General features: G+C 44.5%; 1 protein-coding gene across 4 annotated transcripts in view; it reads right to left on the reverse strand.

Annotated features, from left to right (window-relative positions):
• Window positions 1–16,851, reverse strand: part of DLGAP4 (discs large homolog associated protein 4) — a 124,601-nt gene that overhangs the window by 67,251 nt on the left and 40,499 nt on the right. For 2 of the 4 annotated variants that reach the window (XM_015413378.1, XM_015413376.1), the window contains exons 5-6: window positions 13,939–13,989; window positions 12,578–12,815 (exon numbers count right to left, since the gene is read on the reverse strand). In XM_015413378.1, the coding sequence (XP_015268864.1) occupies window positions 12,578–12,815; window positions 13,939–13,989 (289 nt within the window). Of the gene's footprint in view, window positions 1–12,571; window positions 12,816–13,938; window positions 13,990–16,851 lie in introns of all 4 variants that reach the window. The other 2 variants (XM_015413375.1, XM_015413377.1) reach the window with 2 other exon arrangements.

The following is a 16,851-nucleotide window of genomic DNA, read 5'->3' on the forward strand; positions in this document are numbered from 1 at the left end:
AGAAAGAGAGAGGAGAGAAAGAGGAAAAGGAAAGAATGAAAGGAGGGAAAGAAAGAGCGAGAAGGGAAGAAGGAGAGAAAGAGAGAAGGACAGAAGAAGGAAAAGAGAAGAAGGAAGGAAGAGAAGGAAAGAGAGAAAGAAAAGAAGGGAAAGAAAAGTAAAGGGGAAGGAAAGGAGGGAAAGAAAGAGGGTAAAGAGATGGGAGGAGGCTGTCCCACCCCCCCCACTCCAGCCTCCGCCACCTCCCTTGGATTCTTCACTTACCCCGGGAGGTGGCAGGGAGCATCTCCTGGCCTCCCCCGGGCTGCAGCACTCCGGTGCCGGCCCGGGGAAGCGGCGATGGGCATCCTCTGGCCTCCCTGGGGCCGCAGCACTCCGGTGCGGGGAGCCAGCAACGGGCCTCCTGTGGCCTTCATGGGGCTGCAGTGCTCTGGTGCGGGCCCCAAGGAACTGGCAACGGGCCTCCTCTGGCCTCCCTGGGGCCACAGCGCTCCTGTGCGGGCCCCAGGGAGCTGGCGACAGGCCTCCTGTGGCCTCCCTGGGGCCGCAGCGCTCCGGCACGGGCCCCAGGGAACTGGTGACGGGCCTCCTGTGGCCTCCCTGTGGCCGCAGCGCTTCGGCGCGGGCCCCAGGAGGCCAGCAACAGACCGCAGCGCAGAGAGCTGGGGGCGGGGCTTGCTGCCACCACCATTTGTGCCAGCTCCTGTGGTGGTGTGGTGCTCCGGCGCGCTCACAGTATAATAACTGACCAGAAAGGTGAGAATAATACACGTCAGCTCAATCAAACAAGGGATGCAGGAACTCTGTTTTTGTACTATAAAGTACTGAGTCTGATGCATTGAGGAGTGATTTCAGCTCATACTTTATTAAGTTACAGGATAACTGGAGATGCTTAGTCTGGCCCACAGCCAGTTTATATCCCCATGTAAACTACACCCCAAACATACATCCACACCCGTGATCAATGTTCCTTGTAAGCTGTGGAGTCTTGTGAGCAAAAATTCTACTTTGTGAGCTACTGGCATTAAAGTTGTGAGTGAGCAATTTGGCTACTGTTTTGCTTCATGTTCCCTCACTAACTCTTACTAGCCCTCTTCCACGTTTGTGTGTTCATATATTTTATTTAATGGTTGTATTGTATACATATTTGTATCTTAGACACTGTTTTGATGTTTGAAATGTTTTAATGCCCAAAATGTTTGATATTTTAAATGTTTTGATGTTTTCAGCCTTGGGGAACCTGAGCTGGATGGAAAAGCAACATAGAAATGTTTTAAATAAATATATAAAATATACAGCATAGGGTCAACTTATTATATAGGCTGACCATATTATAAAACAGAGCTAAGGTTTTTGTTTCTTTAAACAAATGAATACACAGAGATCTCTCCCTTTTGGACACCTTTGTACCCTGTCAGAAGCACAGGAGATGTGGCCTAAAACAGGATCCATGCAGTGTATGCTGGCACCATGGACAATCCCACCCCATGCTTAGGGCAGCAAGCCAATAGGTTCAGTGTGGAGGACATAAGCCTGAGTGGAAATCTGACACACTGAGTGATGCAGCTTCCCCACTTTATGCAAATGTGCCCCCAGAGCTCTGAAGAAGGCACAGATCAACCCATGTTATTTTTCAGGTGACCATAAAGAGCACAGCTGCACCCACAGAACTTCTGCTTTCCTCTGAGAGGTCTTCTAGAGACAGAAACACCCCCCCAATCCCTTTTTGGAAAACACCCACCCACTCCTAAGGCTGCGTGGCACTGGATGGCCAGCCAAGCCATTAATAGTCAGCCTCGAGTCCAACGACTCCAGCCTAAATTAGTAGGGAAAACAACACTCCTGTGCTGGCTCCTGTGCCTGGACAGCAGCATTTGGAAACCTCTATTTGGCACCATTAGGGTTAAGTAACTGTGTAACATAAGGAAACCAGATGGTCAGAAGGCTGCACAGGGTGGAGACCGATCAGAAAGCGCATGAGATAGTTTCACTGCCAAACACAGACATATGCCAAAATGCCTGCTAAGACAGCTGATGATGCAAGCCAGAAAGAGAGTACGGCAGGAGTGCCACTATTAAAGGCCTATGGAGCCCCCGTAGTTGTGGAAATCATTCTAAAACCACACATCCTGCAAAGCTCTAACAGCAAAATACAAAAAATTAACTGCTTTTGTGACTGTGTTGTTGTTCAGTCGCACAGTTGAGTCCGACTTTTTGCGACCCCATGGACCAGATCACGCCAGGCCTTGAGTCTGTCATTTGTGACTGTAATAACGTTTAAAAAACAAGTTTCAACATCTTGAGGGGCCATGGGAAGACATATATTTAATGCTAGCTAAAGCCTGTGGCTACATCTCCTATTCTATATTGTGCTGTTACTTTTTTCTGTTCATCACTGATTCCACTATTAAGGCATGCCCCCAAATGCTTTACAGTCCTGATCTTGTTCAACATCACAACTCTGTCAGGTGAGCCACTGTTGTTCTTGTGTCAGAGATGTGAAAGTACAGCTGTTTTGGCCAAGTCACCCAACTAAACTCACGGTTTCACTTCATACCATATTATCCATGTATTAGCCATATTTCTGATGGAACCCCATGAACCTGCATGCGGAGGGGTCATTGTCAGAGGTGTTGAGTTTTGTGACAAGGCACTTTCATACACGCTAAATAATGCAGTTTTTATCCACTTCAGTGACTGTTTGCAAGTGGACTTTGACATTTTACACAGTAAAATCCAGTTGCAAAGTACACTGAAAGTGGATTGAAAGTCCTTTAGTGTGTATGAAAGCGCTGTAACAGAGTAGCCCATGAACACATAATTATTGTGGCCACCAAATCAGCCACAACATAGAGATGATGGTTCTCTCAATCATTGCCTACATGTGTGTATCCTTCCTCTGTGTTCTCAAGAGTTGACACTTTCAGCTGAGGGCCATCATTAAGTGTGAACTGACCCTTGTCATATCATACATTCTGCTATCTGTATACTTTTTAAAAAAGGTTCACGTATATCTTGCACAGTACTTCCTTGTGAGTGAATCTGGTAAGGGGATTGAATGGGCAAGATGAAAAGAAAAATATTCAGGCTGTACATAAAGAACATTTATATGAAAAACTGCCTAATTGAATCACAGAATCACAGAGTTGGAAAATACTTTTTTAAAAATGATCACGTATATCTTGCACAGTACTTCCTTGTGAGTGAATCTGGTAAGGGGATTGAATGGGCAAGATGAAAAGAAAAATATTCAGGCTGTACATAAAGAACATTTATATGAAAAACTGCCTAATTGAATCACAGAATCACAGAGTTGGAAAGGGTCATACTAGGGCTGCCAAGCCATGACGGGGGATCCTCATGTCTTCACAGGATCCCTGCTGCGGGGGACAGCGATACACATTGCACTGCCGTCGCCAGGATGTGACGCTATGCGTCGCTCTGGCAACAGGGCTGTTTGGAGTCCCATTGCCAGAGCGACGCGTATTCACATCCTGGCGACGGCGGTGCAACGCATATTGCTGTCCCCCCGGCAGGGATCCTATGAAGATGTGTGGATCCCCCACCGCGGCTTGGCAGCCCTAGGTCATACGGGCCATCTAGTCCCCCCCCCTGCTCAGCCTAGAGTATCCTTGACAAGTGTTTGTCCAGCCACTGCTTAAAGACTGCTGGTGAGGGGAAGCTCACCACCTCCCTAGGCTGCTGATTCCACTGTTGCACAACTCTTACCGTAAAACACTTTTTCCTAATATCCAGCTGGTATCTTCCCACCCTTAATTTAAACCCATTATTGTGAGTCCTCTGCTGCCAACAAGAACAGCTCCCTACCTTCCTCTAAGTGACAGCCCTTCAAATACTTAAAGAGAGCAATCATGTCCTCCCTCCACCTCCTCCAGACTGAACGTTCCCAAGTCCCTCAGTCTTTCCTCATAGGGCTTGGTCTCCAGGTCCCTGATCATCCTTGTGGCTCTCCTCCACACCCACTCCATTCTGTTCACTCAGGCTAGAATCTCACTAGCAAAGCATAGTTCTGCCAGCTTTACTGATAAGAATGTAAGGAACCTGGCTGGTCACATTACATAACAATGCTGTAGTCTGGGGAAATAAAGAGCATGTTTGCCCACCCAGAGATCATGGGTGAAATGTACGTCTCACAGGTATGTAGCTGTGATATAATTAAGTAGTTTTCTTTACACACCCCAATATACCCAAAGTAATATTTCTCTTTCTCACTTTCTCCCACACAGATCCAGGGGAGAAAATTAAATGAAAAGATTGCATTGCTTATGGGTATTCACATAAAAACTGCATAATCCCCTGCCTGTTTTCAGAGAAAGCTATTTCTGGAAGATGGAATCTAGGTCAAAAAGAAGAAAATCTTGAAGGGGAAAAATAATTATTGCTGCCATGAAAGGCATTGCAGGGTCAGTGCTGGCTGATACGATTAGTGACGGGCCTCATCGTGGGACTTCAGCTTCCTGCCGAGCTGCGGTGCAGCAGTGATAGGTTGTTCCTTGCCCATATTTTGTCACGCATTTGGGCTGCTTCTCAGACTGGGTCCTCAGACGCTTTATCAGTGGCACACAGACTTGTGTCCAGATATGCTGAATGCTCACAAGGACTGAATAGCCATCTTCTGCCTAAGGCACAGAATCATGGATATTTGTCAGTGCTTAGAACAAAGGAGATATTGTTGGAGCTCAAACTTTCTAACTTCACTCATATGAAAGCTAGCTGTGGCTGTTCAGTGGTGAGAGAACAGTGCATAAGCTCAGAGATGTTTCCTGTGCCATCAAGTTACAGCCAACCTATGGTGACCTCATAAGGTTTTGAAGAGACATTCAGAGGTGGCTTGCCATTGCCTTCCTCCCAGTAGCAACCCCTGTCTTCCTTGGTGCCTCCCATCCAAATACTAGCCATGGCCAATCCCGTTTAGCAGCCTAGTTCTGACCAGCTTGGGCCAAGGTGGGCTATCCAGGCTGCTTCCTATGTTATATGGGGAATAAACTACTCAGCATATCCAACTTTATGCCTTCCAGACACCACAGGCTCCCACCCTTCTGATGAAACCACAACAGGAAGCATGGAGTTGGGGAATATGTACCCTCCCCCATGTGACTACTCCCCAGGAGCTCCTGCATCTCTGCTTGTGATGATGCATTAAAAAGCAACCACAGCAAATGCTCTTAAAATATACTTAAAAAAAAATCACCTTCAATAATCAAAGTACAAGCCTCTAAACCTTGTCATTAATCTAGCCTCCATCTACTGGATCTTCCCCCTCCCGAAATGGCACTCCTGCTATATAATTCCAACAATATCTTTCATGCGTGATAATGTACCAGTTCTGCATCATATATCACTGGTCAGCAACTAACATTATTGAAGGCCCTCTTTGAGGAGGTGACGGAAGATGCTCCTACCACAGTGGACTGCTGGGAAGTCTCATCATGGTCGCAGTCATCAACCCCTCCGGTTCTCACTCACGTGGTCAAATTGTATGCCCCAAAGATGCTGGATTTAGCCCTGAGACTGCTGGTTGCCAGTCCACAGTAGATACTCTAATGTACAGAATTACAGAAGTATTATACTAGTAAAAGCAATGCTATTTATTACATGATAATTAATGTGCTCCTAGTGCTCAGAGGCCTTTGGATTCGCATGCACAATGACAGTCCAGGTCAGTCCAGCCCGAGCACTGAGCCTAGGGGACCGTGGGTCCACATTCAGCAGTGGGGAAATCTACTATTTTTCCAGATGCTGCTTCTTTCCCAGCATAACCATTTAGCTAGGGCCCCCTGGAACCCAGCACATATTATCTCTTTCCTCACAAAGGAGGAAACTGAGCAAAACTATCAGCCCCTCCTCCCCAAGGAAACATAGTCAGGAGAACCTTGGATTTCTTCATTAAAGCCAGTGATTCAAAGTAGCTGTTGAAAAAAAATTCAGTCAATTAGATGATCTGGTCTCACTATTTACCCCCTCCTCAGCCTTACAGTTTGCAAGGCACAAAGGCTTTGTCTGTGGCATGATCAAGGGAAGGTATTCATCTGTCTTCCTGGCTGTCAAACCTAAGCTACCTCACATATAGTGTGCATCCTAAACTTGAATTTATGGAAAGAACTGGAACATTGTGTGGCTTATCAAATATTTGACGGTTGTTAAATTTTGCCTGCTCAACACAACACAGGTTTTAGTTTACAGAGAGTAGGAGGCTCTGTTTTCATAAGGAAGATGTTGGGGGAGGGGGGGAGAGAAATAAAGAATGGAATGCAAATGGATGGGAAAGTCAGCAAGAAAGAAAAGTCAAATGGGAGAGCAGAACTGTAATATTTCCGCTTCTTACATGTTAATAATACAAATAATACTATTCATAAAGTGGCTGACAACTAGGCACTGTACAAAAAGTGAAATGGAACACCGAATGAAAAAGCCACTCGCACAGTCGCACTAGAATGTATTTGCTGTTTAAAATGACCCTCCTCCACTTTCTTTATTGCTTAAACAACTACACAGCAGCATCCTTAGCATTCCTTTGTGAACATATCCTTATGTACTAGCACAAAGCTCATTAAGTTGTTTGTTCTATCTCCTTTCCCCATATTTCTAGTACCCACAATCCCCTGGGCCTTCCACATTGCCACAAACACTGTTCCTTCTTTTCATTTAAATGTTGAGGCTTTTGTTGTTTTGGGGCTATTTCCACAGGGATGCTTTGCTCTGCCTTAGCTTCCTCACTGAAATGCTGTTTAGGGGATTATTCATGTGATGCCATTGTCTATTCATCCTGTTTCTGTAGTTGCCCCTGCTTTGCCGTGATCTTTCCCAGGCCTGATTTGGTATGCTCTTTTTGGAGTGATCATAGTCAAAGTGCCTTTTGGATCTGTGTGGATAAGACGGCATCCATTTTTGCAGGTTCTGCCACATCAGCACCATTGCTGTTACTTCAGTCCCTGTGGCTGCCATTCCAGCCCCCCCCCCCGAGGGCTGTAAAAAAAATTGAAATAGCTGACTCACTATAACATTAGAACAATCTATTGCAACATTATACCAGTTCACGGGTTCCATTAAAAATCTGTAGCCAATTTTGTTGCAAAGATATACAGGGAAAGGTGTAGGCAGCATATTCTTCCTTACATATTTGTAATGAAAAGGGCAAGAGACATTGTTTAAAAACAAACACAAAGCTGGGAAATGGTGCATTGTTGCCGTAAACTGTCACGATGCTATAGTGATTGACTTAAAAGTTTGGGGAAAAACTCCTGTGTCGGCAGGGGATGTGGTGGTAATGGTAGCCACAAGGCTGAGCAAAGGAAAGCTCCACTGCCATGGCAAATGCCTCTGCATTTTCAGCAGCCATGAGAGCTACACCGAAAATTGGTTTCATGTCAGAAGAGCCCATGTCTTCACCAGGTACCTGTCTCTTTAAAAACTTTATGGTACTTGAAAAGAATGCAGCTGCTACACCCCACATCCCAGTGTTCCAATGGCTCCTTCACCCTACCTTTATTGTTTCCTACTGACAGGTTAAGCTGGAATTCTCTTCTAAAGGTGAAAATAGATAAACGGACTGGTGGAACCGTGGGGTGGAACCCACAATATTTTACAGAGCTACAAAGCTTTTAATAAGAGACAGACATAACTGTTAAGATGATTAAATACGCCCCCCACTATCAATAATGCCATTTTCGCCACTGTTGCTTCTCCTTGGTGGGAAAGTCTGTGTCTATTGAAATTCCCTCTGTTATGCAGCTCTTAAAGACACAGAGCCTCTGCTTGGAAAAAAGTAGAAATACCAGTTTAGGGGTAAAAAAAAAGCTTTTGGATCTCACTGTAGTTGGGAAGAAATACCTGAAATTTGATTACAGTACAATATACAAGCATCGCTGACCCTGTCCAATATAGAGTAAGCTATCATAATAGCCTCTCTAGGTATGAGAGGGAAGGTGGAGCTGATTTCTTTGGCCTGTGGGAAACCCTTTTCCTTTTCTATCAAAGAGGAAGGAAAGTGTCTTAACAGAAGTGAACTGTGCCCCACTGACAAGTGCAATTTATTTTCTATGAAACAATCCATAAACCTCTAAGAGCCACAAATCCCATGCTGATTGCAGCCTGAACTGATTTCTTTGCAACGCACATCATCATGATACACACCACAATTTTAATACAGCCATCTAAATTCTCGTAGTCTCATACAACAGCAAGAGCCACAGTCCTTCTTGCACACAGTGAAATCATTCTGGGCCAAGACAACGGGCTGCCATCAATCTCACAAAACAGCAAGCCAGAATTACGGAACAAGCCTACACTCTCTGTCTCTCTTTGCGTGTGGTTTGCAAATTTATCACTTCCTTATTCACAAGAAATCATACTTTGCCATTCCATCCAAGTCACAAACAATAGTTTGTTTTCTTGTCTTTCTTGGGAAACTGACCCAACAAGTGCTGTGTGCACAGGGATGAACAGAACAGCCTGTTCAGAACAGGAAATTTGCCATGAACAGTTTATATTTATACATATATAGCAGTTCTATAGATTCATTGGGGTTTACACCCAAATAAGTGCACATAGGATTGCAACCTAAGAAATAGGCTCCCTGGGAGAAAACTGAATACAATCATATGCTTTCCATGTTAAAATGCGTGTATATATCATATAATCATATTGCTTGACTTCAATCTTAAATACACTTACTTAGAAGTAAGCTCCATTGAACTCAGTGGGACTGATTTCCAAGAAACTTGTATAGAGTCAAGCAGTAACCTTGATAAAGCTTTGGAGTGAGGAGAAGGGTTTTACCATGTATATTTATAAGGGCACATTACCAGATGAGCCTCCCAGTCTTCATGTGCAAATCAAGTTTAACCCAGCGAGGCCTTAAAATCTTGTCATTTTTGAAGGAAGTGCTGGAGGTGGTCTTTTCTTATGAGATATCTCACCCATGATGTTATCAGCCTTGCCCTATGAGCAGGTCAGGTTCATGCTCGTCCCCTCACAACACAACCTCTTTCTGCTCGTCTAGGAGGGAATATTAAATCCAACCCACTAAGGGCCTGCTATGCCAAATAAAGCCAGTTGAAACACACTCCTGATGGTATCTAAGGAGAGAAAGGGGGGGTCTGAACCTTGCTGTGAATGTAGTCAAGTCTCATCTGTGGGGGAGAGGGAATATATTACACTGAATAAGAGGTTAAGGGTGGAAACAGAGATAGCATGGTAGAGCATTGTAACCAGCCAGCTGTTTCTTGGAAATAGGTCAATTCTAGCTCAGAAATGTAACAAAAGTATAGTTGCTTAAATTACCCAGAAATGGGGATAACAGCTTTGAAGAATCTTCACTGTACCAGGCAATTTTTGATATCGCTAAAACTTCCTTTTCCTAGGAAACCAGCTCTTAGTGGCAGACAAGACACTGAAAGAAGAAATTTCGAACCACTGCTGACTGGAGCCTAATTCCAAATGTCTAGAGTCCACAACAGAAAACTTTCATTAGAATATCTAACAGCCCAATTTATACACAATGTACAGTGGAGCTTTTTGCCTCTGTTTGCAGGTCAATGTTATCTTTCAAAGTAGTAGCTTGCAGTGCAGTACAGAAAGAAGTGAATGGAACTGCTCCTCCTCCTCCATGAAAAGAAAGGGCTCTTGCCCCGCCCTGCCTTGTACATGAATCTAGCCCTCAAATTTCTTTTCAGTTAGGGTCGAGGTCCCTGATCTTGTTGAACTTGAGAATGCATTTAAGAATTTGAGAACAGGGGGTGGGTGCCCTAATAAAATGACTGTCATGGGAGCAGGTGGGACCAGTTGCAAAATGGCTACCATATAGGGATCCCAAGTCCCCCCGGGGGGCGGGGAAACCCCCGCCCCAGAGGCCCGTTCCCCGGCGCTGCCGGATTGGGCCCCGAGGGGAACTCCACCCTGACGTGTGCGTCACCCGGAAGCGACACGGGCACGCTGGGGGCGGGGCCACGGCCATACAAGGGAAAACTCTATGCTTTCCTTTGTATGGCCGTGGCCCCACCCCCAGCGTGCCTGGCGTCCTCCCGTCACTTCCGGGTGACATGCATGTGGCGCGCACACAAGACGCCGGCCGGGAGCCCCCCGCTCCCGGCGAAGATAGACTTGGCAACCCCACTACCATAGGGGCAGGGTCGAATCACAAAATGTCAAGATGTTTCAAGCCAAGCATCCTTAATGTATGCATCTATTTGTATGTATTGTAAGCTGCCCTGAGCCTGCCTTGGTGGGGAGGGCGGGATAAAAATGTAATAAAATAAATAAATAAATAATCATGGTGGTAGCTGTTGCCAAATGGATGCTCCTCATAAAGGGCCCCTGCAGACAAAAAGAGGCTGCGTCCCGGGCTCTTCTGAATCACATCTGAGTCCACCGAAGTTGACGAAAGTCAAGACTAGCTGCTTGTTGTGGAGAAGCAGCAAGTGAATGCAAGGAAACACAATGGCGAACACCTTGGCGCCCACAGGCATCGTGTTGGTGATCTTTGGGTAGGGCCACCGACTGCCTGGAGAAAAAAAACACGTCCTGTCTCTTTAACACAGGCATACTGGGATGTTATTTACTAGGTGATGTCACTTACCTCCATACTATGAACAGCTTCACCGACCAGTTTCACATTAAATTCACATTAAAAGGGACAGGGCATTTTTCTCCTGGTCTGTTGGTAACACTACTGATTTAGACCTTTGCCTTCAATACTCATACTCTTTAGAGGGACTAAGTCAATCCAATTCAATGAAATTTTTTTCCATGTGTATGCCTCATCTGTGCATACATACCTGCCCAATGTTGTGTTGGAATCACTCCCCTCCCCCACAATGGACTGCTGCTCTGTGTGTTGAACTGCTGTACAGAGAGCTGCCACCTCAGGATTATTACAGAGGAATGCAAAGCTCAGGAGCTCATGGCAGAGCACAGGCTCTGCATGCAGGAAGTCCCAAGTTTAAATCACAGCCTCTCCAGTTAAAAGATCACAGGAAGCAGGCTGTGAACCTCTGTTTGAGACTTCAGAAAGCCACTGCCAGTAGGGCTAGGTGAACCAATGGTCTGACTCACCCAAAACATATGTATCGGCCATGAAGATAAATTTAGGTGGGTAGCCATGTTGGTCTGAAGTAGCAGAACAAAGTTTGAGTCCAGTGGCACTTTTAAGACCAACAAAGTTTTATTTAATGTGTAAACTTGCACATGAAAGCTTATATCTTAAATAAAACTTTGTTGGTCTTAAAGGTGTCATTGGACTCAAACTTTGTATATATATCAGCAACAGGTTCATTCACTGAAAGCTCTGCCTCAATTAGTTTTACAGTGGTGGAGGAATTGTTTTCTAAAAGGTGTGTGTGGATGGGGAAGGCAAAAGACTCTCCCATGCTCACATCTCTCTGTAGCGTATGTCTCCATTTTACTTCCCGCAAAACTGGATTCCAGTATCAGAAGTGAGTTAAGCTGGGAGAAAGGATAGGGTGGAGGAGAACAGCAAGGTAAGTGGTTGGTGTGCGAAGGACTCTGTTCCTCTTACCTGCACACCCATTTGCTCCAGAAACCCATGACTCATTTTTTTTAAAGGACTGTTGCCACTCCATGTAATTTGACCTTCTGTACAAGGCAGCTTCATATTACTATGCAACAGGAATCCACACTGCAGAAACTGTGATTATAGGTATTATAGGTCAATTAAGGTTGAATAAGTAACTGTGATTCAGCCATGATCACACTTTATATACAAGTCCCACTTGGCTAAAGTTAACTTAAACTTTCTCATCAAAAGTAAAATGAGTAGCTTTGTTAGTCTGCTATGGCCAAAATAACACAGAGACTTGTCCAGGTGGTCAGTCATGTTGGTCTGAAGCAGTAGAACAAATTTGGAGTCCAGTTTCACCTTTAAGACCAAATATTTGAAAAAGTATGCATGCACATGAAAGCTCATACCGTGAATAAACCTTTGTTGATCTTAAAGGTGCCACTGGACTCTAAATTTGTTCTAGAGTCTTGTGACACCTTAAAAAACAACACATTTATTGTGACAGAAGCTTTCATGGCCCAGTGCCACAAGACACCTTGAAAACTTATGACATAATACATTCATTAATATGTAAACTGCCACAATACTCCTCCTTGTTATATTGGAATGAAAGGGGTTCATAACAATCCTAAACATTTTGGTAGTCATGCTCAGAACGAGCGCTGCACAGCCCAACCTTCTGCACGCCTACTCATAAGCTCCATTGTGTTGAAAGGAATTTACTCCCAAACAGCAGCCTTAAAAATATCTAACTTTGGCTAGAACGTGTTTTGTGGTTCTCATTCCCAGCTGATTGGTGAACCACTGGCAGTATCAGTTCTAAATGCATAGGGAAGATGTGCTCAGTGGATAAAGGGAAAGTGGAGAACATTTAATCAAAATGTGAGCAACCAAGACCCAGGTCAGAATTCAATCACTGTCTTACTGGAACAACACTAACCAGCTAAAATTCTCTTCTCAATGCTGACTGCAAGCAACAGCCCAAAGATGCACACAATATTTTAAAAAGAGAGAAAAAACTGTTTTGCTTACTGTTGCTGGGAAGCGTCCGACTCCCGCTGATGCTGTTGGCTGGGGGTGGAGAGAGGGACTGAACAGAGACGGTGTCCTCTTCCTGGGAGCAACCTGCCTGAATGGCTCGGAGGTAGCTGTGGCTCCGCGAGCGGAAGTAGCTGGGAAGGGGCAGATCCAGCACCTCCACAGCTGCTGACTCTGCTTCGCTGTACGTGGATTCACACAGGCCCTCATACTGGTCATTCAGCTCCACCTCTCTCACCTGTGGAAACACCAGTGGTTATCTTTTCTGTCAAAAGTATTTTTGGTTCCACATGTCATGGGGCCTCTTTAATTTGACTGCATTAGTCATGTTTGCAAATTTTGTAAGGAAGGGTATGAAACGCAAGGCTAACAGGTGATGAAAAAGAGTCAGATGCTTGGGTTCTTCTATGTGATCTACTATTTCCACAAACCAAAGCATCCCTCTATGCAGGTATGCTTTGAGAGCTGGCTCCCTGGTGCCGTAAAGTGATTTGAGATCCTCAAAGAATGGGCACAAGGAATTTCCATGAATGAGGAGGTGAAAGCACTTAGATAAACTTGTGGAAAAAGAGCTTTACAGAAAATTAATCACTCTGTGATGCCCCAAACAAGATTTTGGTTATGTTTCCAGGTAAGACTCCCACATTTGATAATCTAACCCTGGGCAATGGATTGTAGTTGCAACTAGGAAGAATTTCTTCTATTATTTTTCACTAAAGCCACAAGGTTTAACATGCAATACTTGATTAAGCAGACAGGTGTCTCAGGTATTAATTTCCCCATCCTAGAGGCCTACTTAGCACCTGTCCTATATAACCTTTCTGGTGAGATCCTGTCTTCCTCTAGAAATAAGCAAATTTGGTATCTGTCACCAAAAAAACACAAGTGCAGCTGATACCAATTCATTTGGAGGAGTCCTATGATTAATTATGTATATAACATTCAACAAAATAAACCAGAGGAACAAGGGTCACTTGTTTAATTAGCTCCCTTAACTTTATTTGCCTTGTCGCTTAGCATCCAGACCTTTTGCCAGTGCCTGGACATGATGCCTAGAGTCTATAAAATTGCTTCCTTCTCTTATTTCCAAGAGTCTCATTCCAATCTACTGACTTTTAGCCAGATTTGGCCTCATCACAGAAAAATTCCTCCCAGGCTTCACTGCAGCACTGAAAGACAACAGAGAATCTCTCACAGCAATAAACCACCTTGAAACATCCATTGTGTCTCTGCTACTTCCAGTCATCTCACCCCAGATTCTCTTCCCTTCACACAGCAAGCTCAGGCATCAAGCTTTAACTCACTTTAACTGCTCTAAGAGCTGAATACCCACATAAAGGGCAGTAGAAGATTGTCAGTACCTGCTCTTCTTGTGTAAATATCTGTGGAATAAAGGAGGACTGTCCAAATATCTGGAATAAAGAGTTGGAGAAGATTAAAGCACCAGGAATGGGGATCTCACTGCTTCAGTACAGAAGCACTTCACAGGAGCCACAGACTAATAACAGCCATACAACAGTTACATCTGTGATGTCTACATGGAGCAGCAGAATAACCTACATCTCCTAGGACAGCTGACAAAGCATGACAAGACAAAGCTCTACAAGGCAGTCAATGAAGTCCTTGGACACATTTAATGTTGTGAGACAAAGCTCATTCTGGAACCAGGCGGTGAGACAATCGATCACAATTGACACCAAAAGCTTAAGTTCCAGTTGCCACTAATGATGGTGAGTGGTACAAAATCTTAGTGGAAATAATATCCAGGAACAGACTGAGAAAGGGAAGAGAGGCATATGAGTCTGCTATGTGTCTATGCTTCTGCTACCCAGGGGTCATTTGGGGGGGGGACGCGGGGGGACGCCATCCCCCCGGGTGAGGTGCGGGAGGGCGGGGCCTGGAGCTCCCTGCTGGTGCCCACTGGAGGTTGCCGCTGGCTGTGGGGAGGACACACTTCCGGTGATGTCAGGGGGTGTGGCATATGCTAATGAGTTATGCTAATGAGCCCCCCTAGCTCTTTTTCTACGAAATGACCCCTGCTGCTACCCAATACAAACCTATTACGTGATCACAATTGCCATGCTTAGAATGGCAAAGCATAGCAATATGATCCATCTGCCATGGATAAGCTAGCCCCGGCCAAGCTACTGCTGAGATCAACTCTTAGACCCTACTATGCAAGGATAGACACAGTGCAGCTATTATATTGACTATCTTGTCAGACTATGCTAACCAATTATGGAGATTTACTCAAGGCAAACCACACACCTGAGACCAGTACAGGGAAAGATGTACCATGATCTCAGTGGCTGTTAACAGCCATACACAGGATAAATGCATTCTTAAAGCAGAACAAGAGTTCAGCTTGATTTTTTTGTCCCTGTAAAATAATACATGGCTTAACAGACTGGCTGCTGCAAAGACATCTATCGCATTCCATAGAGCTATCCAAAGCCTTGCATGGAATATTCTCATTAGTTTACATATCTGTCCAGAATTATGTTAGGAAAGGACAATCCTGTGGCTCCTCTGCTTTGCATGCAAACGGTCCCAGGCTCTCAATCCCTGGCATTTCCTGTTCAAAGGTTCAGGTAGCCAGAGTTGTGAAAAACCTTGGCCTGAGACCCTGGAGAGCCACTGCCAGTCTGAGTAGATGATACTGATAGACCAATGGTCTGACTCAATATGAGACAGTTTCATGAGCTTAGGATCTCAAGTTGGTTTAGAAGAAACCTCTGTTGGTTTAACATTTCAGTACTTTCAAGGCTGAATTCACATATCAGATGTCAGTTGCCCTCCTTTGTCATATAAATCAAGAATTAGGTTCTCCAAAACTGCTGATTTGTCTTTCCCCAACAATTTCCCTCAGACAGAGAAAGGCTAGAGATGGACCTTTTTATGTGACAGAAGTTCATCTTATTTTCCAAAAGAACCCTGCAGAGCACTGAGCAACTTTATGGTACCAGATGGACTTCTGCTTCCTAATCTGCTATTATGTTTTCCCAGGGCAATTTTTGGGCAGGAATGAATGCACAGGAACGGAGTTCCGGCTGGCTTCCGAGTTGGCCACACCCACTACAGCCAAAACCTCTGTGTGGGAGGCTACAGAGGGAAGGCCTGGAGAGTAACACCATCCCGGCGACTCCGAGGCCAGCAGGCCAGGGGGTCCCTGGAAGGATTAAATGCCTCCCCGTGCCTTCCCCGGCCTGTCCAAGGGTTGGCTTGCCTGGGCTCCCCGCAGAAAAGCCAAGGGAAGGCATGGGGTGTGTGGCCTAATATACTAATGTGTTTCTGCTGTTGGGTGTGGCCTATTATGCTAATGAGTTCCTGCTGGGCTTTTTCTACAAAAAAAAGCCCTGTGTGTTCCACAGTGGCCTATGCAAGGAAGATGAAGTTTTCAATTATACTAGTAATTACATTTCTCAGTTAGCGCTTATCACCAGGTTCCAGACCCTCTGTTTGGGAACACCTTGAAAATGAGCATGGCTGTTCCCATCTTCTTGTTTATGACTCAATTTAGGCCCTTTTCACAATGTATTCTTACAGGTCAATTATGCAGTGTGTTGAAAATCACTTTCTTTTGTTGGTTTTAACCTGATGCATGTTGGTTTCATATGTGGGTCTCTTAATTGTTTCATCAGTTTTTCTTCTTTCTCCATGCCAAGCTAATCTCATATGGAACATGTAGGTGTTCTTAGTGCACTTGTATACCAACTAATGCATCAGGGCCTATGCAAGATCTTTTGTAATTTTCTTGGTGCTTTCTTAATGTACCACCATTAAATATACCACTATTTCCATGGTCTTTTCAGTGAAAGAAGTGCATCATTAGCTCACAAATGCTGTAAAACTGTTTCGGATGTTTGCATGAGAGGTAAAATTATCCACAGATGAAAGCTGATATGTGCACGTGGTATGATGGAAAAAACACCCATTCAAAGTATCCAAATGACCTTTGTCATTTAAAAAAATAGGCAGCGCATAAGAGATACGGTTTAAAACGATAAAGGCTAACTTTGGTATTTAAAACAGGTATTGGTATTTAAAACAGGTATTTATCATCTACCATATACAAATCAACTTTCATCTGTGGGTAATTTGGATGTATGTGCCTCTCTGGTAATAGCATATCCTTTTTTTGTTGTTGTCATATACCATTGTGAGAATATACATTAGTAGAATATCTAGTACTTTCCCGAAGGAGGCCCGAAATAATCAAATGTCACAGTTCTGCTCACAGATACCATATAGTCAGGAAAGTTTCAAGAGGCTCA

Source organism: Gekko japonicus, unplaced genomic scaffold (genome assembly GCF_001447785.1).
Source record: "Gekko japonicus isolate JY-2015 unplaced genomic scaffold, Gekko_japonicus_V1.1 scaffold79, whole genome shotgun sequence".
Lineage (NCBI taxonomy): Eukaryota > Metazoa > Chordata > Lepidosauria > Squamata > Gekkonidae > Gekko > Gekko japonicus.